Genomic DNA, 23,782 nt, shown 5'->3' with positions numbered 1-23,782 from the left:
AAAAAAAAAAAAAAGACATTAAGCACGATATCTTTTTTTTAAGTCGCTCAGTCATGTCTGACTCTTCGTGACCCCATGGACTACACAGTCCATGGAATTCTCCAGGCCAGAATACTGGAGTGGGTAGCGTATCCCTTCTCCAGCAAATCTTCCTAATCCAGGAATCAAACCAGGGTCTCCTGCATTGCAGGCAGATTCTTTACCAACTGAGCTATCATGGAAGCCCCATCAATATCATGGAGCCTCTCAAATATCCACCCTACATTCATGAATGAGAATAACTACTACTAACATCTTAGTATTAGCATGAATGAGAGCAACTCACACCCTAGTATTATTATAAAAATAATTTTGCAGACCCCCTGAAAGGCTCTCAGGAACCCCTATGAGTTCCTGGAACACTCTTTGAGAACTGCTGCTGTGAAATAAATGGCGATAACCTGCAGGAGGACGTGGTGATTTTCGGCAGTGGGATGTACAAGTACCTCATGCTGACCTCTTTCTTAGATGACAGTTTGCTTTTGCAAGCCTTATAGAACAGTAAATTTTCCTCCCATGTGTGCAGATGCCAGAGCAGCACTGACTGCTGATCTGTGCTGGGATTCTGTGTTCCTAGTCTGAGTGGGATACTGCATATTCTTGGAGTAGGGACAGGAAATGGCGTGGGGGTTGGGGGGAGGAAATGAGCACCATTCTCATCCTTTCCCAAAGACATACTGGGTGAGACCTTGAAGCTACTACATTGCAAGAGCCCTTGGCTGGACTTTTCGCCATTGAAACGCCTGGAAGCCTCCACTGCCACTCAGACCCTGCTTCTGACAATTGGAGGGTCACTGGGCTCTGAGATCACAGGGGAGCAGCTGCTGGAAGGGAAGGGATTTTCCCTCTCCTGAAAGCCCTAGGAAAAGAAACACTCCAGAACTTCCCTGTTACAAACAGTCTTTTTGGTTCTCTTTGCAAAGGCTTCCCCATACCAGGAAATATTTTCTGAGCCAGGTGAATACTTCCTAGGTACCAAATGACTACAGTGAAGAAAAGGCAAGTATCGTCAAGAAAGAATTCACTGATTTCTTCATTCCAAAGTGGTGATTCAGGGGATTGAAGTTTACAAACAATCTGCTTATTCTATAAATAGGAGCAGATTCAGAACTTTTTTTTTATCACCTCCCTCTGATGCTCTTGTATTCTAATGTGTATTATAGTAACTGGGAGTTAAGTTTCTGGAATTAAGACAGATTTAGGTTCATGTCCTCAATTTCCCACTTAATAACAGTGGGAACTTTGGGAAATGTCGACTGGTCTAAATTTCAAATTCCTCACCTATAAAATGGGAATGAATTTGTCTGAATTGCCCTAATGCAGAGTCTGAGTGCAGATAACTCATTGGGACTGGTGGTGAGAGTGATCTCAGAAAGCAGAAATGAAAGAGGTAAGAAAATGAAACAGATAACGAGGAAAAAACCAATATGATGTATTATTAGGTTGGTTACTAGCCTGGTCAATCGAGACTCAGGTCTGCCCAAGACCCTCTGAGAGATCCTACAAAATGTACCCCTAAATTAGCCTCTGACAGGGGAGCACCTCATCCCTCACTGGTTGAGGATTATCTCTGAGGGCAATTCACTCCCATCCCCACTCCAGGGAAGGAGGAGTCTCTACTGCAGCTGCAGCTGTAGTCAGAAGTGGGTCACTGGATATGACATGAGGCAAGAAAGATGCCTGCTATGGGAGATCAATAATCTCCATGTCACAGAGTTATTGTGAGAATTAAATGCAATTATGTCTACACGATGTTTAGTATCATGCTTGGCACATAGTTAAGTGCTTAATAAGTGTTCACTTTACTGTTGCTGCTGCTGTTATTATTATCATTGTCATCATGGTTATTATCACTGTACTTCTTCGAATGAAAAAGACAGGGGTAAGTTTATGGCTTAGAGGACTCCAGGAATGATAGATTATCCACAGCCTGTCTCTTTCATACCATGATTTACTGTGACCTATGGCCAATTATTATGAATTATGTGGTTTATTACAGTATTTTTAATTTTTTCCTTTGTGTGTGTGTGTTGTCATCAAAATTTGGGCACAAAGGAAAGGCATATTCTGTCCATTGCATGGGGTGGAAGAAAGGTTGTTGACAATTGCTCTGGAGCAGCATTTGCTAATAGGACTTCCTGAATGTAGGGAATGTCCTGTGTCTCTGCTGTCCAATAGACTGGTCACTGGCCGCACATGGCTGCTGGGGACTTGAAATATGGTTAATGTGCAGAGAAACTGAATATTTCATTTTACTCAATTCTAGTTAATTTAAATCTAAAAAGCCACAAGGAAACAACAAGGACCCTGCATATCACAGGGAGTTATACTCAGTATCTTATAATAACTTACATTGGAAAAGAAACTGAAAAAGAACATATATATATATATATATATAATTGAATCACTTTACTGTACACTAGAAACTAATACAACATGGTAAACCAACTATACTTCAGTTTTTGAAAAGGGCCACAAGTAGACATGGTGGAGGGCAATTAAAAGACTGTTCTCAGGAGAAGCTGAATGGACCCTCCCTAGAAAGCTGAGTGCCGAAGAATTGATGCTTTTGAACTGTGGTGTTGGAGAAGACTCTTGAGAGTCCCTTGGACAACAAGGAGATCAAACCAGTCCATTCTGAAGGAGATCAGTGTTGAGTGTTCATTGGAAGGACTGATGTTGAAGCTGAAACTCCAATACTTTGGTCACCTGATGTGAAGAGCTGACTCATTTGAAAAGACCCTGATGCTGGGAAAGATTGAGGGCAGGAGGAGAAGGGGACGACAGAGGATGAGATGGTTGGGTGGCATCACCGGCTCAACGGACATGAGTTTGGGTAAACTCTGGGAGTGGTGATGGACAGGGAGGCCTGGCGTGCTGAGGTCCATGGGGTCGCAAAGAGTCGAACACGACTGAGCGACTGAACTGAACTGAGAGCTTAAATTAAGGCAATGTAGTCAGCACCATTTCCTCTGGCCCCGGGGCCCACAAGGGCCCCCAAATCTCACTTCCAGGTTGGAAAGTAGTGGTATCTTTTAGGCCAAGGGGCTGCTAGCTAAAAAGGATGAAGTTGTGGGGTCATGGAGCCGGCACCAATTGGGGAGGAGAGGTCACATTGACTTTCGTGGGGGTGGTGGGGGCACGCTTCCTTCTCAGCTGCCTCTGGGAAGCTCACAACAAGACTGACTTTTATAGCTGTGTCTCTGCCTCGTCCCACTTCTCTGCAGACATCTGCCCTGTGCTCAATCCATCAGCCATCACTGCTGAGTACTGCCTGTGTCCCCAACTGCTGAGCTAGGTGCTGAGGAGGATTAAAGAGACACCTGCCCAGCTGGCGTTCTCTGCTCCCTAGTGACAGTTGACCCAGAGAGACAAGATTCTCATATAATAAGCCATTAACTCCAACATCACCTTCTGTGGCTGGTGATCCACCTCTGCCCTCCTCCCCTCTGCTTTCTGTGTCTGAGAACTTCTCACCATGACTGGTAATTACTGTTTACTTGTCTACTTTGCCCACTAAAGCACGAGTTCCACAAAGGCAGGGCCTGTGGGGTCTGCCTCAAATACTGGTCTGTTCAGTGATGATGACAAGGGCAACAGGATTTGAGCGAGGAAGGAGGTAAGCATTCCCTGAAGTCGTTCACAGGCAGCATCAAATTCAGACTGGGCTTGAAACTGAAAGAGATTTTTTTACTGGAGGAGCTGAGTAATGGCATTCCTGAGGGGGTAACATCATAAGCAAAGGCATGGAGCTAGGGTTGAAGATGCTGTATTTATAGGATACAGGATGAACCAGAGCAGAGTTTAGAAAACAAAGTAGGAATAGCCGGGTGGCCTTGACTCCCCAGGGCCTTACCAGTCAGGCAGTTGCGTGTGGACCGGAGAGGCTGATAAAGAGCTCCATGAGCCAGATTACTCTGGGTGGCTGCATGTGGGGAGGCCTAAGTTACCTCAGTGAGTCTGGCAAGATGTGATTGGTACCAGTTATTTTTGCCTTTAATCTTCAATCTCTGATTCTCTAGCACAAGTGCTTCAGCTTTCTGGGACCCACTGTCCTGCCTGTGTGCTTAGGTTCACAGATGGCTGGGCACATGAACCAGATCCAGCCAATAAAAATCTTAGGAAGTGTTTCAGGGATACAGCCAGGAACTTTTGCTGGTGTTGCTATGATCTTTCTTCTGTGATTAATAAATGGGTGAGATGTGAGTCTGGAGCTGCAGAAACTATTCTGAATCTGCAGGGGAAGAGTCTGTCTAAGAGTTAAACCAGCACAGAGCAAAGCAGAGACAAGGGAATGAGACAGACATCTGATGGTATCATCTGAGCACCTGGATTCAGCCGAGCCTGAAGTGGGTCTGTTTCTGAGCTCTCCAGTGATTAGCCAGTTTCAGCTAGATTTCAGCCACTTATAACCAGAGGAGAGTCCTGATTAATGAATGCTCAGGGGTAAGTAGGATGGCTTAGAGTGGGAGGAGATGAGAGTCAGAGTGGCTATACCAGTGGCTGGACATGAGGCATTGAGGGTCTAAACCATGGCACCCTGGGGTAGAGAGAAAAGGCAGAGAGTCAAGAGCAGGAACCATCTAGACTTTTCCTTTCTTTGAGAGTTGTGCAAGCAGGGTCCAGTGATGACCACCTCTTCCTTCATGATGCCCTTCACCTGCTCTTTTTCATTTGGCTTAGACAACTGTGCGAGGCAAGTGAATCAGGTACGCTGCCCCCATTTCTTAGCATGGAGAGGTTAAAGGACTCGGCCAAGATCACACAAACTCTGGGGCCCCGTTCCTGTTTTCCAGCTGACCGTGGATGGGCTCTTGCTTGCCTACAGTATGAACCAAGGTCACCGGCCACCATCTTTCCATCACCTAATGAAGAAGGACACCCTGCCTCCAGGCCTCTTTTATCATGGACATGGAGAAACATAGGAATTGTTACTGAGGAAAGGCCTGGGAGCCCGTGACCCCCTTCATTAAAAATAAATTCTGCCTGAATCTCCTGGTTCTAAATAGAAGAGAATGTAGATTTGGGGCAGAACCGAAGGGGAAGGGATTTCCCTTGGCAAATTATTTGCAATTTGTGGATTGGAGCTGACCCAGCTCCAATTCCCACGTCACTGTGAGTGCATTCTAAAATGTGAGCAGCTTATTAAAGAACCAGAGCTGGAGGCGATCCTCCCCCGGGGCTCAGTGGAACAGGAGCAGAGTTAAAACCCACCAGCTTCCTCCTCCCAGTCTCACATCCAGGAACGGCCGAAATTCTCAGCCACGGTTCACTCTAGGGCGACCACTTCCTGCAGCTGTGGGAACAAGAGCCAGCATGTTGACAGTGAGTGTGTGCCTTTCGTGAGGCATGATGAAAAGCCAGCTGTCGTGAGTACTTAAATCAGTGGTCCTCAGACTGTAGCATGCAACCGTGCACGGTCTTAAGTGCCATTGCCAGCAATTCTGAACTAGCCATAGGCTTTCCAAGTGATTCTGAAGCAGGGGATCCAGAGACCACAGTCTGAGAAACAGTGATGAAGTAAACAAATGCACAAACTCCAGGTGGCCCCTTCATCAGAGGTTCAAAGATGCTTTTGTTGCAGGCACACTTCCTGAGGTCCAGCATCTTCTCCAGGCAAGAATACTGGAGTGGGTTGCCATTCCCTATTCCAGGGGATATTCCTGACCCAGGGATTGAACCCGGGTCTCCTGCATTGCAGGCAGATTCTTTACCCTCTGAGCCACCAGGGAAGCCCCTGCTTCTTACTCACAGGGCCTATTACTCACTGGCATAATTTGGGGGACATACAGAAGGCTTTCTTGATTGAGAATATCTCCAAGGAGCCATGAATCTAGAGTCCTGAGCATTTATCTTCTCTACTGATTCTTTTATTTTTTTTTTTTATTTTTTTATTTTTCTACTGATTCTTTTAAACCATGAGCAGCTTACGGAGAACAGCACGTTCTCTGTTCAATTATTATTATTTTTTTTGTAAAGGAAAAATCCCTGTGTGACATACCCATAGGATGTTCAAGTGTAAATGCAGCTCATCTGTCTTCATAGTTCAGCCTGCCAGTCTGGACTCTTCCCTGTATCTTTTCTCTGTCCCCAGGCACTATTCCCTGGGAGAAAGGCTTTTCAAGAGCCTCATGTGAGTTTTTGCCTCCTTGGGTGCCTTTATTAACAAACCCTAAAGAAAATCCATGGGTTTCTATTTCCTCATCCACCTTGTTATGTGTTATCATCCTTCCCAAATTAACCATAGAATCGCTGTGTGAGGTGGTCCACAGGCTTTCACAATAAAATCAACTGCATATGGAAATGAATCTGAAAATTCCATTTATTAAAACAAATACATTGTCTATGAGGGGGTGAAAGTGTACACATCACATTCAGGTTTTTCTGCTTTAACATTTCTGTATTTCTCTCTCTTTGAAAGATATACTCCATAGATCTTATATAGGAAAAAATGTGAACAGTTGTAGGGCTGGGAAAACATTAATGTATATGTATAATAATTCACCATTGCCAGGAGCAGCTAGAAGCAAATATTAAAAAAAAAAAAAGTACAAAAAAATTCCATAAGATAGCCTGCTTGATTTCTCAAAATTCTTTTTGTGATTATAAGTATACAGAGAAATGGTTTTAAATTTTTCCTTGGTAAGCAATCTCTTTCAAATATTATGAGCAAAGTTAGCCTCAGTTCAAAGTACTTACTCACAAGCTCTGACTTAAATAGCACTTGGTTTAAAATTGAAAGAAAAAAAGAAGAAAGATTTAATACTGAGGATGATACAAGATTGGTTTTTTCCTTAATAGAGTCTGCATTCTAAGTAGAGGGTTATTATTACTGTTTAATGAATTTCATGGCAGATTTTTCATTACTACCCAATATATACATAAATTAGGGCCTTGACTAATTAAGCTAAGCTTTCCTATTAGTCACCCCTTAAGATAAAATTATGCTGGTGAAAATGATTGTTAAATTTCTAAAAGAATTAAAACTCATTAGAGGCATAAGTAATCAAAAGATTATTTCCCCATTAACAAGTAAAAATACCAATAAGTTAAAACTCACATAAAAACTCTGGGATTATAATTCCCTTTTATAGGACATGAAATTATGAATGAGCCAAACATTTTTCTTAAACTTAATTTCAGAATACCTGTGTATTTTCTGCCTTCTTTCTTCCTTAATAAACAAGGTCACATGCAGTTTGACACTGCCTTAACTTTTAATTAACAGAGCTGTATTCCTATGAGTTTTAATTCCATTTTAACTGCTCCAAAGATCTAGCTTTACATGAAAATATAGAGACTCCTTCTGAGAAAAATAAATGGTGTGGATTATAAAAAATATCAGGGTCTTACAATGATGCTTTAATCACCACCAAAGAGTGCTTTATTCACACTTGTTTTTATGTGAACACATATTCAATTCATGTTTTGGCTTATTTTAAAAATATGGTTGGGTTTTAGTTGATTCCACAGTATTAGTAAGCCAATGGTACAATACTATAGTTTAACACTCTGCCAGGGTTTTTCCCCCACTAAATCTTCATCAGAATCCCACTGACTGTAACAAAATCCAAAAGCCTGAACAGAAGTATTTGGTTACAGGAGTGCATTCATGAATTTCACAATGTCTTAATAGTCTCCCTGCCCCCCCCCCCCGATATGAGTTTTAATTGAATGTATTTATTGTTTTACCCTCATCCCCATACAAGAAGCTAAGCAAAGTGTTTATCAAGTTTCTTTCAAAATCCATCCCTGGGCAGATTTTTATTTTCTTCCTTCCTTGCCCTCCTTTATTTTTTTTTAATGGGAGGAAAAGAATGGAAAGAGAATAAAATTAATTCAGAAATCGTCTTTTGGAATTTCAAAATAAAAAAAGAGTTGTAAGAGAGCCCTCATCTGCCTAGAAACAACACTGAAAAAAGTGAGAAAGACTTCCAAGTTTCCCATTACTGGTGGACTGGAGCCACAAAGAAGAAAATCACTTTCAACACATCTCTTGGGAAGAGAAGGCTAGAGCTGCAAGGAAGTTGTAAACAAAGGCAGAGAGACTCTAACCAACAAAGAGAAGAACAAACACAAAGCAAAGACTCTATTGAGAATTTAGGTGAAAAACAAAGGCTATCTCAGTGGAAAAAAGAGCCAGAACTGCTTCTGGTGGAGCTGCTTGGGGTGGCACCTGACCCTTCCTTGCTGGCATGTGAACCGCTGGATTCTGAGAGTGGATTTGATTTGGAGTAAAGGGTTATTCCTCTTGATACTTGAACAAATGAGGGCCATGTTTTTTCTTGTTAAGAAGAGCACAGAAAGCCTTCTTCACTCTAGAATTTTGGCGACTCAGGGAAAAAGGGAATTTGCTCTGACTCTGTGACCACAGCACTTCCCAACTCAAGGTGAATCTGTGCTTCTGATGCTTGCTGCTACGTGTGCTGCCCTGGATCCTGGTTCAAATCAAAATGCTTTGGATTCTGGAAAATACGTTGCAGAAGCACTGACGCCTCTGTTAACTAGGAGGTATTTTAGGCGTGGCTAAGGCTCTGAAGTCATCTCAGTTTTCAAGATACTGAGTCTTGTCCTCCCTAGCTTTATTTCTCTTTTATTCTTTTTCCAAACTTTATAGTAAAACAACAGAACTTCTGAATGGATGTAACATGGGGACATTTTCATGCAGTATTACTCAAAAACTGTCACAAATATATGAAAGCACCAGTCACAACACATGATTTACTTTTACTTGCAGAATCAAAGCTATCATGTACAAATGTTAGGAATAGTGATCAAAGAACACAGACAACCGGCATTTGTTGTTGTTATTACCATGAGGATAAACCACGGGGAACACCTCTCTAAACCCTTTGGGTGCTCATCCTTCGAGTTCAGTCTTACAGACAAATCCAGCCTATCTCTTCACTACTCTAATGGAGAGGGGTGGAAGGAAGGGTGGGGGAAAAGGGAAAAAGAAAAGAAACAAAGACGAAACATCAACGTCATTGAACCAAACCATGGCTACACTGGGCGACTCAGCTTGTCAAAGGGTATTCTAAAGGCAATATTCATTCCAAGAAGGTCATACATATCTGAGCTCAGGACAGCTGTCTGTTTTAATTTTTATTTTTTTTAAATATGAAGCAGAAACATAAGGTTTGGGGAGGGATAGCAGGAAAGAAATGACATCAATTTTATCTTTACATATTCCCCTCCTCTAGGCAGTTCTCCAGACATCAGATCTCTTAACTTGGGGTGTGGATCAGCTTTCATACTCATAAAGGGGACCAGTTCTTTAAACATGCATAAGCCTGGAGACTCCAGGATGGTTCTCCTCCCTCTCTTTAAATGCTGTGGACTAGAAAGGCGCCCACTTTGCTAAAAACTCTACATCAGTGTCCCTGGAGCCCCGAGGCTCCTCAGGTTCCTCCTGAAGACTTAAAGGATAGCACAGAAAAACTTCTTCTCCCTAAATGGGTTTTCTGAAGCCGGAACAGGTGTCAGGAGGGGATCTTCCTTGGCATGCGCTTCACAGTAGGCCATCAAATCTGCAGCTGCCTTGGACACCTGGAAAAGACGACAAAAACAACCAAAACTTTAGATGAGGCGTCGATGAAGGCACTGATGCAGGCTCAGTGAGTCAAGGCTCAGACTTGGGTGTCCACGCTGCCTGGGTTCAAGTGAAGCAAGATACTCATCCTCAAAAGCCACTGCTTCCTCATCTGTGAAGAAGGGAGTTGATGATCTTGACCTCACAGGGCTGCTACAAGCAGGTCTGGGATTAGAGTGAGGTGAGTGAGGCACTGAAGGAGGCATTCATGGTCAGGGTCAAGCAAGCATCAACCTTGTATTTGTCCAGGCATCTCCTTAAATTCTGTGCCCCAGGCAGGTTGCTTGCTTCCCTCATCCCAGTCCCAGCCCTGGCTGCAAGGGCTTAGGAGGTAAACCACATACATCATTTAGTGCCTAGAACACCATAAGCTTTTCACACAGGCTATCCATTATTATCATTCTGTAGTTGTGTCTCTCTGCTTCAAAAATTGAGCTAGGGATGCCTAAAGCCATGTTGATTTCTTTTTAACAAACACGTGAGAGGTATTACACATGTACTCACACAACTTTATATATATGATAATATTATATGTAATGTATTACACATATTATATGTGTTACTTCAACCAAGCATCACATGCTTTAAGGAATTCCACTGGGAGGCGGGTCAGTGATCTCAGTGATGCTGTCATTTCTCACATTTCTGTAGCTCCTTGTTGAATGTCTTCTGGAGTACCTTCCTTTGATGAGCTTTGACAGTGGCAAATTTTCACTATTGAAGGGGAATTTAATATGAGGAAATAAATTACAAGTCATTTGTAACTGCATCTTGGGCCTAGCTGGATGATGATCTACCCAGAGAATGCCATCTAGAGGTCAAAAACCATAAAGTCAAGAGTCAGTCTCTTACAAGACATAATACACTTGCTCTAGAAATCAATACAAACATTTCCCTACATCAGTGTACTACCACAACAGCAACTCAAAGTGACTACTGGAAGATAGTCCTAAGAGTGGGGAGACAGGATTATTTCTGAAAAGATTCATTGCCCCTGCTACATGTGGCTTATACATACCCAACAAAGGCATCCGACTTGCTCAATGAGACATAAGCAGAAGTGATATGAGTCACTTTGGGGCAGAGACTTCAAGAACTAATGCATAGTTTGCCATCAAAGTCTTAAACACAACTGATTTTTGTATGTTGATTTTTTTAATCTGCTACTGAGTTCATTTATTAGTTCTAACAGGTTTTTTTTCTTTTTTGAGGGGGTGACATTATTAGGATTTCTCTATGTAAGATCATCATCTGCAAACAGAGACAATTTTACTTTTTTTGGTTTTGGTTTCAATACCTTTTATTTATTTTTTCCTTCCTGGTTATTCTGGCTAGGACCTCCAGTACTATGCTAAATACAGTCATGAGAGTGGGTAACCTTGTCTTGCTTCTGATCTTACCAGAAAAACTTTTAATCTTTTAACATTGAGTATGATGTCATCTGTGGGCTTGATATATATGGACTTTATTATGTTGAAGTGCATTCCTTCTATACCCAATTTATTGATAGTTATTAACATGAAAGGATGTTGTATTTTGTTAAATTTTCTCTCGTATCTAATGAGATGCTCATGTGATTTTTATTTTTCATTCTATTAATGTGATGTAGCACATAATGTGCTGTTGAGTTTGGTTTGCTAATATTTTCGTTGAGAATTTTAGCATTCATATTCATCAGGGAGATAAGCTTACAGTTTTCTTATAGTGTCCTTACGTGGCTTTCATATCAGGGTAATGCTGACCTTGTAAAATTAATTTGGAAGTGTTCTCTCCTCTTCAGTTTTTTGGAAGAGTTTTAGAAGAATTGGCATTAATTTTTTTAAATGTTGGGTAGAATTTACCAGGAAAGTCGTCTGGTCTTGAGATTTTCTTTGGTGAGAATTTTCGATTACTGATTCAATCTCCTTACTGGTAATTGGTCTGTTCAGATTTTCTATTTCTTTTTCAAAGATTCAGTCTTGGTAAGTTACATGTTTCTAGAAACTTATCCATGTCTTTTAGATTATCCAATTTGTTGCATTTAATGATTCATAGTAGTCTCTTATGATCCTTTGGATTTCTGTGATATCAGTTATAATGTCTCCTCTTTCATTTCCAGTTTCACTTCTTTGCGTTTTTTTTTTTTTCCTTAGTCTAGCTAAAGGTTTGTTAATTTTGTTTAACTTTTCCAAAAAATAGCGCTTAGCTTTGCTGACTTTTGTCCTTCTGGTCTTTATTTCATTTATTTCTGCTTTGATCTTTGTTTTTGCTTCCTTTCATGAACTTTGTGCTTGAAATTGGTTCCTAGTTACTTGAGGTATAAAGTTAGGTTGTTTATTTGATACCTTTTAAAATGTTTTTCTTAACACAGGTGTTTATCACTATAAACTTCCCTCTTAGAACTGTTTTTGCTGCATCCCATGTGTTTTGATATGTTGTGTTTCCTTTTTTTTTTAAAATTTGTTTCAGGGTACCTTTTAACTTTTCATTTCTCCTTTGATCCATTGGCTGGTTGTTTACAAGTGTGTTTTAAAATTTCTGCATATTGGTGAACTTTCCAGTTTTATTCCTGTTACTGATTTTTAGTTTCAAACAGTTGTGATTGGAAAAGAGTCTTGGTATGATTTCAGCCTTCTTAAATTTGCCAAGACTTGTTTTATGATCTGTCATTTGACCTATCCAAGAGAATGTTCTGTGTGCACTTAAGAAGAATGTATGTTCTGAAGCTGTTGGATGCAACGTCCTATATGTGTTTTAGGTTCACTTGGTCTAAAGTAGACCAAGTAGAGTTCAAGTTCAACATTTCCTTATTGATTTTCTGTCTGGATGATCTTCCCATTGTTGAAAGTAAGGTAGTAAAGTTTCCAACTATGATTGTATTATCTGTTTCTCTGTTTAGTTCTGTTAATATGTGCTTAATGTATTTAGGCACTCTGATTTTGGATGTGTATATATTTATAATTGTTGTATCCTTTTAGTAAATTGACCTATATATCATTATATAATAAATTTCTTTGTCTTTTGTTATAAGTTTTGGCTTAGATCCTCACTGTTTAATAGGCATTACATTGATTATTAAAGTATTTTTATTGTGTTTCTATTTTGTTACAGACATTAAGTTTTCTCTACTGATCTGTTATCCTCCTTTTATAGAGTAAAAATTGCAGGAGTGGTTCAGTGTCATATAGCAAAGTAGGCTTCAGAAAAAGAATTTGAACATTAATGTTTAGCCATTAAGCCACAGCCATCTATATACAAACAACTCCAACAGCCTTCTACATACAAACTACTCAAATGCAGGGCTAGTTCCAAAGGTCAATTGAAATTCTTTGTGCATCTTTTTGAAATGCTATTATGACAGAATGAAAGGAAACAGCCTGTTCTTGTCTTAGCTCCTCTAAATGAAAGCAAAGAACAGACTTTTAGAATCTCAATTACTTTCATTGTTTTCGTTTTTTAATTGTTTGAGGCATAGTCATTATTATGCAAGCAGCAGAGACTAGACAATAGTAATGTCTAAAACTTCCTTGTTAACAAGAGATACAGCAGTGTCCCTACTCGTTTGCAATGCTCACACACAAATGTGCAGCAGGAATTTTCAGTCTTTTAATGGTACAGAAAGCACTATACTGGGCAAAATTTAGCATATTATTGAGAGAGGAATTTTTGCAGACGCTAATGCCTGTGGCTGGTGATTTGTTATGTAAGGGAAGACTGAAACTTCTCTGGTCTATAACATTTGGATAACAAGAGATGAAATTAATATGTCTCTGGTTAATAATGTGTTAATAGCTTAGAGTTGCTCAGATCTTGTATTTGAACACTTGATTCTGAACAATTTCCTTCTGAAAATATAATATGTGTTTTATCATGTTTCCTCAACTAGATTGCAATCTCCTGTGGGTGACGGTCCAATACAATGTCAGAATCCTAGCAGTAATTAGAATAATGGCTAATATTTATCTGCCCTTGATACATGTTACTTTACACACAGTATTTTATTTAATCCTTAAAACAACACTATAGGTCACAAGCTATTATTATTATCCTCACTTTTAATATGTGAAGCTGAGGTTTCATTAGGTGTTTGCCCTAGTTCTCACAGCTCGTGAGTGCCACAGTCATGAGTCTTAGTGTTCTTGACTTAATTTTTAGGAATGCTCTTTCTTTCTAATTCTTAGTATTATCCTTTTTCCTTACCTTTCAATGAGTTACAGCAATAGCCTGCCTGGCAAATCTTCTGGCTTTCTAACCATCCCTGCTAACATTTCTCATAGAGATTCTTTCACATTTCACGTTCCTAGGCCTAGTTCTTCCATGAAGATTTCCCCAGTAACTTTAGGTAACCTCTCTCTTTTCCGTTCTGTTGATTGTTCCTACTAAAATATCTTACATTTTAGAGACGATCAAGATGCAGAGTAGGTGGGCCTGGGACTTATCTCCCACCACAAACACATCAAAAACACATCTACATGTGGCACTGAAAACGAACTGGAAACTGGCAAAGTCTCCTATACAACCAAGGCTGAAAGAAGGATCTACACAGAATCGGGTAGGAAGGGAAGAGAAGCAATCAGGTCAGGACCTGTGGCTCAGGCAGGGGACTCAGAAGAAAAGGGAGATTACAGGAGTAGAGATCCTCCCTGGGGAATAAATGGTTCAAGCTACATATTACAGGCACGAGTCCTGAGGTCTGGCCCAGTGAAGACAAGCTCCCTTGACTGATTGGATGACTGGGAGGACTAACATGAGGGCTGTGGGAAGCCCAGACTCTGTCTACTTGGGAGGAATGCATGTACGCACTCACTTTCTCCTGAAGCAGAGTGGAGAGGGCTGATTGAAATTGCACTGGTGGCTGGTTGGTTTCCCATGACTGCCCCAGAGCACCCCAGCTTGAGCTGAGTGAATGTTCCAGTCCTGTTTAATTCATGTCATAGCTCTACACTGGAGTGAGGGCTGCATGACAGAGAGAACTCTGCTCTAAGACGCAGAGGTGGTTCTGACCAGAAGCGCTGTGTGAGCAGGGCGGGGGCAGCCATTACTGGCACTCTCAGAGGCAGTGCATCAGAAGCAGCCTTGAACTCTGAGGCTAGACCACAGTAGCTTGTACCCTGACAGATGTCGAGAGCCCAAATGGGCCCCTCTTGCTCCAGCACTGCTCCCAAGGGTGCTGATGCTGGGATAGGGGACAGTTCACACTTCAAGGGAATACAGCCCTCTTGGCCCTGACCCTCAGAGCTTCTGCTCCAGCAACTTGGAACCTGCCTGCACCCCCATTAGGGCAGTAACAGCCACTGAGCAGGTGGGAAACCCTGGCTTCCCCCTCGCCCTTATCCTCTTCACCTCCAACCCTACCCTCCTACCAAGGTGACAGCTGCCAGAACACCCTGAGGAAAGATGTGACTTGTGTTCATGCCAAATCCAGCTCTCCTACCAAAGCCATTGAGTACACGCACACTGTATAGGGATGCTCCCATAAAAACATCTCAGATTTGTCCCCTTATTGTCACCTCTTCTGAAAATGCCTTAGTCCAAGCCTCCATCTTCTTTTTTACAGTTACTAAAACAATCTCTTAACTAAAAATTTCCAAGGGATCTTTTATAGACTGAATGCTTGTGTCTCCTCCCCACACTCCTAATTTATGTTGAAATCTAATCTCCAATGTGATGGTGTTTGGAGTTGGGGCCTTTGGCGGGTGATTAGGTCATGAGGGACTTCCCTGGTAGCTCAGCTGGTAAAGAATCCACCTGCAATGCAGGAGACCCCAGTTCACTTTCACTTCCTAGGTTGAGAAGATTCCCTGGAGAAGGGATAGGCTACCCATTTCAATACTGTAGCCTGGAGAATTCCATGGACAGAAGAGCCTGGCAGGCTACAGTCCATGGGGTTGCAAAGAGTCTGACATGACTGAATGACTTTCATTTTCATTTTTAGGTCATGAGAGTAGAGCCCTCATGAATGGAATTAGCCCTCTCTTATAAAAAGAGACCCCAGAGAACTCCCTTGCCCCTTTACCCATGTGAGGTCATACAGAGAAGATGGTCTATGAACCAGGAAACAGGCTCTTACTAGATGTCACATCTATGGTACCTTGATCCTGGACTTCTAGCCTCCAGAACTATGAGGAATAAATTTCTGTTGTTCATAAGCCACCTGCTGCTGCTGCTAAGTCACTTCAGTCGTGTCCGACTCTGTGCGACCCCATAGATGGCAGCCCACCAGGCTCCACCGTCCCTGGGATTCTCCAGGCAAGAACATTAGAGTGGGTTGCCATTTCCTTCTCCAATGCATGAAAGTGAAAAGTGAAAATGAAGTTGCTCAGTCGTGTCCAACTCTTAGCGACCCCATGGACTGCAGCCTACCAGGCTCCTCCGTCCATGGGATTTTCCAGGCAAGAGTACTGGAGTGGGTTGCCATTGCCTTCTCCAGTGCAGGAAAGTGAAAAGTGAAAGTGAAGTCGCTCAGTCATGTCCGACTCTTAGCGACCCCATGGACTGCAGCCTACCAGGCTCCTCCATCCATGGGATTTTCCAGGCAAGAGTACTGGAGTGGGGTGTTATCGCCTTCTCCGTCATAAGCCACCTAGTGTATGGCATTCTTTTATAGTAGCTCAAACGGACTAAGACGGGCTTGATGAACTGAATTCAGGGTGTGGTCTGTGAAGTTCAAAGATAAAAAAAAATGACATTGTTATTTCCACCAATCTCAAATGGAAATCTAACGTTTCTTTCCATTATAGATGTAGACAATACAAGTAGCATTAACAGTTTCTGTGACTTAGTCATCAATAAAAATCAGACATTTTCCATCATATTAGTTAGTATAGATATACCAACATTTTATGTTCTTTCATTTTGTAAGTACATAGCCACTCTTATATCCTACCAAATCAGTTAATAAAGAAGTATATATGTTTAACTGTATCACAAAAGTTTTCCTAAAAATATTCTGACGAACTATATTTTAATATAATTCATTTCCTTTGTAATTTAAAAACATTCTGAGAAGGAGACCATATGCTTCAGCAGTCAGCCAAACAAGTTTAGGGGCACAAAAAATTTTAAGAATCTCAGCTGTATATAACTTCTCTTTTACAACTGTGCCAGGAGTAGTATTCTCCATACTGCAGCTAGAAAAATAGTTTTAAATATAAATTGGCTCATATCACTCCCTATTTAAAACTTTCAAGAGCTTCTCATTGTACTTTGTAGAAAGCCAAGACACCACAAAAACAGCCTGTGGGTCCTGCCTACTTTTGCCATCTCTCCAATTTCACGTGGTAGCATTTTCCTCTCCCATACCAGTCTCCTCTAATTCTGTGAAAGCTCCAAGTTCTTTTCTGCCTCGAAGCTTCACACATACAAGTCCCTGGAACACTCTTCTCCCCATCTCCTCACCAGGCTGGCTCCTCCTCTCTCTTCAGAAGTCAGTTGAAATATTGCCTCTTTGCAGAGTCTTGACTGATTATCTTATCCAGTAACGATGAGGTCATCACTTTCCTCACCTATTCTGTCTCCCCACTCTTTTCCTTCATGGAAAAATACTTATCACGATTTATAATTACAACTCTCGCTTGTTTATTTGATGATTGACATTTCCCTTCAGGCATTTGGCTTTCTGAAAGTGGGAATCATATCTATTTTATTCACCACTATGTCATCAGTGCCAGCACATAGGAAAGACTCAAATAACTGCTGAAAAAGTTCTCAAATATAATCTTAATCAACAAATACTCCATTCAAATAATATTTACTGAGTACCTAACATGCTAGTCACAGTTCTGGAAGGTTGAAATAATTAGGGAACAAAATAAAAATTCCCGTCCTTGCAGAACTAATGTAGTATTCTAGACTTCCAATTTTGACTATGATGGAGGAACAGGGACTAATTAAACCCTCCTGCTTTAACTTAAAAACTGGAAAAAAAAATGAACAAATGTTTTTTAAAACATTAGACAGTAGGCAACAGAGGACAGTTATCCCTGAGAGAAGGGAGGCAAGATAAGCCCCATGTCCCAGCTTACTGCTTGAAAAGATTTCTAGGCCACAGCACAGGGAGGGGCTACCCAAACAGATTTCAGAAACCTCCTTGAGTTGATGAGGGAGTGACAGAAAAGAAAAACCTACACACACACACACACACACACACACACACACACACACACTGGAGAGAGAGAGAGAGAGAGAGAGAGAAAGAGAGCAAGCACGCACTCTGGAGGCCTCCAGAGGATTCCTTTTGAGTCTTTGGCTGAATACTGATCAGCACATATGTGGGAGAAAACTGCCTGAGACTATGAAATGAATTTCAGAAAGGATCAAGTGAAGTAGTCCCCGGTGATCACACACGGCTGGAGTAGTTTCTGTCTCTACTGGACAGAGTAGAAAGATCTCATACACGTAGGGGATTGATGAGTTTTAGGAAGGGTATCTTCAGTAGTGGTGCCAAGTAGGCCTTGACTAACGGCTGAGGCGGTTAGTCACCTATCAAAGTTCAAAAGAACAGATCAAAATGTTTCTGAGTTATTTAACTGGACCACAGAACAAAACCTCCAAATATTTAAAGACTACAAAAACTTCCAGTATGCCACACACACACACACACAAATTCACAAATTGTGGAATATAATAAAAAAATCCAGGCATACAAATAAGTAGGAGAAAAACATATTCCATAATGAGGAAAAAATTAATACAAATTAATTAATCCAAAAATGAGGAGAAAAAGATGCAGAATTGACATAAATGATAAAATAAATAGATAAGGATGCTGTTAAAATAGCTATTGTAAATATTGTCTACATGACCAAGGAAATAGAGGAAAGCAAAATATGATTAAAAGAGACATCAGTTCAGTTCAGTTCAGTCACTTAGTCGTGTCTGATTCTTTGCAACCCCATGAACTGCAGCACGCCAGGCCTCCCTGTCCATCACCAACTCCTGGAGTTCACTTAAAACTCATGTCCATCGAGTCGGTGATGCCATCCAGTCATCTCATCCTTTGTCGTTCCCTTCTCCTCCTGCCCCCAATCCCTCCCAGCATCAGAGTCTTTTCCAATGAATCAACTCTTTGCATGAGGTGGCCAAAGTACTGGAGTTTCAGCTTCAACATCAGTCCCTCCAAAGAAATCCCAGGACTGATCTCCTTTAGGATGGACTGGTTGGATCTCCTTGCAGTCCAAGGGACTCTCAAGAGTCTTCTCCAACACCACAGTTCAAAAGCATCAATTCTTCGGTGCTCAGCCTTCTTCACAGTCCAACTCTCACATCCATACATGACCACTGGAGAAACCATAGCTTTGACTAGACAGACCTTTGTTGGCAAAGTAATGTCTCTGTTTTTGAATATGCTATCTAGGTGGAAGATATTAAAAAGGCCCAAATCAATTTTTTAGCGATAAAAAGCACACTGGATGGAATTAGCACCAATTAGACATTGCAGAAGAAAAGATTAATAATGAACTTGAAGACAATAACAGGAACTCTCCAAAGTGAAGCACAGTAAGGAAATAGACTGAAAACAGACAGAGACCACTGAGCTGGAGACAACGTCAGGAGCCTAATAATCATACAACTGGAGTCTGTGAAGGAGAGGAGAAATATAGTGTGTGGAAGAAAGGAAAGAAAAAATAATTGAAGGCATAATCACTGAAAATGTCCAAATTTGATAAAAACTATAAATCCACAGTTTCAAGTAACTCAGTATCCAAGCAAAGAACCATGAATCAAACTACCCCAATGTACAGCATAATCAAATTGCTTATGTAGTGCTTGAGTAGAATGATGGAGAGAACAGAAAATAAAACATAATAAATAGCTATGGAGGATGTTAGATGATAGTCTGTTTTATAAGAAAATAAAAAGTACAGCAGGGTACACTACAAAGAAAAAATATCTTTATATGGAGAAATTTGGAAGACATCATCTTAATCAAGTAATTAAAGTTAATACCACCAGTAAGTGACAATTTGAAATCATGTATCACTGACAGAAGGGAGCAGTGAGATGGATATCCCCCCAGTTCCCTGATATTAACGTCAAATTTCTGTTACTTTAATTAAATCATAAAGAAACACCAGGCAAACCAAAATTGAGTGACACTCTATAAATCTGTATAATCTTTATAACTGTCAATGTCCTAAGAGTCAGGGACATCTGTGCCTGACAGGACAGCTAACTACCACCCATGATTCGGAACTGGGTTCTATTGCTAAAAGGGACATTATTGGGATTATCTGAAATACTTCAATGGGGTCTGAGGAGTAGAAGGTGGTGATGTATAAATATATGTATAAATGTTAATTGTACATAATGATTATATTATGAATATGTAAAAGCATGTTTTTACTTATAGGAAATGTTAAAGTATCCAGAGGTAACAGGCACCTGTTGACAACTCTTCTCAAATGGTTCAGGGGAAAACAAAATTCTTGGCATTGTACTTGAAACTCTTCTGTATCTTTGAGGTTATTTCCAGAGTAAAAATATTTTTTCTAAAGAAAAGAGAAATTAGAAATACTGAGTATGAATAACTTTCTTAAGAAGTTAAGCTTCAAAGCAGAGCAAACAAACGAGGCAGTTGCTAGAGGAGGAAATGAGGGGTTCAGGAGAAGAAATTTAAATTTTATATAAGATGTACAAATAACACTATATTTGAATGATGATGGAAATGATGAAATAAAGAATCAAAACTGGTGATTCAGAATGAGCAGCAAACTGCTGGAGCATGTCCCTGATAAGGGAGATGAGATCTATTGTGCAATGAAGGAATTTCCTTTTGATACGAGCAAGCATCTCCCTAGATTGATAGCTGTGAAACCCAGCTACCCAGGCACTTCACCCAACTGGACTGGGGCTGAGAATCAGTGAGAAAGGGAAGGAGGGCTCTAGGCAGTCCCAATAAAAACCACCAGATTATAATCTTGGGCTCTGAAAAACAGGAATCTATTCTGGCAGACACCTTTACAGCTCTGAGTAGTAGAAGTTGTCAGTAAGAATAAAAACCAGACCCGAGAATTTAAACTGTAAGCAAGGCTTGAGTAAATTCCATCTTCATTACATCCTGAATCTTGAAACACACCTTAAAATTAACGCTGCAAAATGCTTGCAACCCACTGATGGGTCATCACTGCCTGTGCCCATGGACAACTGCCTATGTGTTAAAGGTATCAATCATTCAATCACTCCTTCAGTTGTATTGCCTGCACTATTGGAGCCATCCAGGATTTACAGTTTCAAATTGACTCCTAAAAGGACTTCAAAGATCACACTGGGATGGAATCTTAGAATGAGAAGTTATCCTGAACATTGAATATTGCCTGTTACAAGCCTGGCAAGACAGCTGAAGGCAAAAGAAACTGTAACACCTCTGGGAAGAGATCATAAAATTTTCACACTAGAGAGACTGACCTGCACTTGTTTACAGAGATGTTTTTAACTCAGGTCAAAAGCTGTTGGCTACAGTAAAGGCTTTATCATTCATTGAACTATCAATATGTAATTCAAGTGAGGGAAAATTTAAACATCTAGTTTGATCCTTAGTAAATGCAGAAGTGTCTGTATTCTTCCCTGTGTCTTGGAATTATACTGAGAACACAACAGTCGGTATGCTGAGCAACATTAGGAATGCCAGAAATGGAAAGCAGCATACCACGATGTCCCGTACCACCAAGGTGCCCACATCACTGCTGGTGGTCAGAGGTGAGTCTAAAGGATCTCTCCATTATGACTGTGGAAAGCACCCAGGATCAAACTTTGTGATATTAGAGAAAGTAAAATTGTATGAATAAATACCTAGCATTTTAAATTTGTACAATAAAGTGTAAATATTCTAAATAATCTTGCCCTCCCTGTTCGTCCAAGGTGATATTAAACTGATGATACACATCAATAGGATTTTCTTTTAAAAAAGGAAATAAAAGAATTAATTTTCAAAACAGTCATCAAGAAAAGTACATGGTATTTACTCAATTTAATTAAAAAAAAAAAAAGACATTCAAAATTATCCAAAGTAGTTATATTTTGAAGAAGGAAGAACTTCCTCTGGTCTGAAAACTAGGTTATTCAGAAAAATTCATTTTCTAGGGATTTTGAATTATCAAGGTTTAGCGGTGGGCTGCCGTCCATGGGGTTGCACAGAGTTGGACACGCCTGAAGCGACTTAGCAGCAGCAACAGCGGTACTGCTTCTCTAGCTCCCACGTACAATGCACAAGGCTAAGAATATACTTGGTGCTTATTACCATTGACACCACAAAAATACAAAGGATCATAAGAGACTACTACAAGCAACTATATGCCAATAAAACGGACAACCTCAAAGAAATGGACAAATGTTTAGAAAAGTACAACCTTCCAAGCCTGAACCAGGAAGCAATAGAAAATATGAACAGACCATTCACAAGCACTGAAATTGAAACTGTAATAAAAAATCTTCCAACAAACAAAAGCCCAGGGCCAGATGGCTTCACAGGTGAATTCTATCAAGCATTTAGATACAAGTTAACACTTATCCTTCTCAAACTCTTCCAAAAATTGCAGAGGGAGGAATATCCTCAAACTCATTCTATGAGGCCACCATCACTCTGATGTCAAAACCAGACATAATATTTCACAAAAAGGAAAACAGTCCAGTATCACTTAAGAACATAAATGCAAAAATCCTTGATGGAAAACTAGCAAATAGAATACAATAATACATTAAAAGGATCTTACACTACAATCAAGTGAGGTTTACACCAGGGGTGCAAAGTGTACATATACAAATCAGTCAATGTGATACACCATATTAACAAATGAAGAATGATGCAAAAAGTTGGGGATGAAAAGGAGGAAAAAACCTATATAATAGGAATTAGAAAAATCATCCCTTTAAATCAGAATTCTTTCTAAAATGTAAATTTTGAAATTGTCTTTAATTGTGAAATAGGATGTTTTAAAGAAAAAAATTTTGGAAAAAAAAGTTTTGAATTTATTATCTTATAAGCAAATTTCAAATAAATCTGTCGTAGCTCATTTATAAATGAGCTTCAGGGGGTTGATCATTTTTTTAGGGTGTTTGTAAAAATGCCATAAGACATATTAAAGGAGGAAAAGGAACATGAGGAATTAAACTTCTATCTTTATTTAAAAAAAAAAAAAAAGAATATACTTGGTGCTTAACAAACATCTACTGAATTTTGAAAATTGTACCAACCCTCATAAAAATGAAGTTTTATGCTCAATTATTAATGTATGCCTGGATTCAATTTAAGTTTTTTGTTCCACTTTCAGCAAATCAAATAAATTAAGACTGGATATCTTTGAACACAGCCTTTTCCTCTGTAAGTTCCAGACATACTATACCTATTTTGTTAACCCTGAAAATAGTCTCAGTTTGGCCTATATGTAAGGTTGAAACTTACTCTTCCTAATAAACTGAATGCAAGAATTTTAAGAAAGAGATGTTAAAACTTTTGATTCAAATGCTGGAGAAGTATTTGAAAAGTCTCAAACCTAGGATGTCTGTCCCCTCTCTAGAATGAAGCAGGATGTCTAACTGACTTGTGTCTCAGTAAAACTTTCCCTGAAGTTCAGTTCCAATGTATTATGAGTTAATTGTCAGAAAGATGATTTACTTACTAGAAATGTTTATATTTGGTTCAATAGTTACACAACTTTGTCAGTTATGAAAATCAGTCTGTTGTTTTCATGTTGAGCTGTTTTCAAAAAGAAGGTATACTATAAATGCTGGCTACTAATATTCATATACTTGACATAAAACAATTTACCTATTTTAAAATGATCAATTCTGCCCTACTTTTTGGCATTTTACTGAACTTTCTCCTATATGATGAGTTTTATTTGTCCAGTAACATCATGCTTGGAATTTCCCCAACCATAAATGTAATTGGAAATGTCATCCAAAATACAGTTCCTAATGTCTTGTTATATGATACATTTAGTACATGAACTTAAAGCTATCCACTAAAAAAAAAGTGTTTTCTCATTGCCTGCCTATCTCGTCACCAAGAAGTAGACAATAAGGTCTTTGACGTTGAGGACTGTGTAATTTATCTGACGATGGTAAAATTATTTAGTAAACTGACTAATAAGTAGGATCAGAATGGAAAAGATTCATGAACAAGTGGGAATTTAAGCTGACCTGTAATAGAGGAGTAAGATTCAGGTATTGTCC

At 40.0% G+C, this 23,782-nt stretch overlaps 1 protein-coding gene across 4 annotated transcripts in view; it reads right to left on the bottom strand.

The window, feature by feature from the left end:
• Window positions 1–6,335: 6,335 nt before the first annotated feature.
• The window catches only part of GNG2 (guanine nucleotide binding protein (G protein), gamma 2), a 132,046-nt gene continuing 114,599 nt past the window's right edge, over window positions 6,336–23,782 (bottom strand). For 3 of the 4 annotated variants that reach the window (XM_010842272.1, XM_010842271.1, XM_010842270.1), the window contains one exon: window positions 6,336–9,588. In XM_010842272.1, coding sequence (XP_010840574.1) covers window positions 9,460–9,588 — 129 coding nt within the window. In that variant the 3' untranslated portion in view covers window positions 6,336–9,459. The remainder of the gene's footprint in view (window positions 9,589–23,782) is intronic. The other variant, XM_010842269.1, reaches the window with a different exon arrangement.

The sequence above is a fragment of the Bison bison genome, unplaced genomic scaffold (assembly GCF_000754665.1).
Source record: "Bison bison bison isolate TAMUID 2011002044 unplaced genomic scaffold, Bison_UMD1.0 scf7180017864174, whole genome shotgun sequence".
NCBI classification, from domain to species: domain Eukaryota; kingdom Metazoa; phylum Chordata; class Mammalia; order Artiodactyla; family Bovidae; genus Bison; species Bison bison.
Note: the sequence above shows the minus strand (reverse complement) of the source record. Positions and strands in the feature narration are given on the sequence as shown.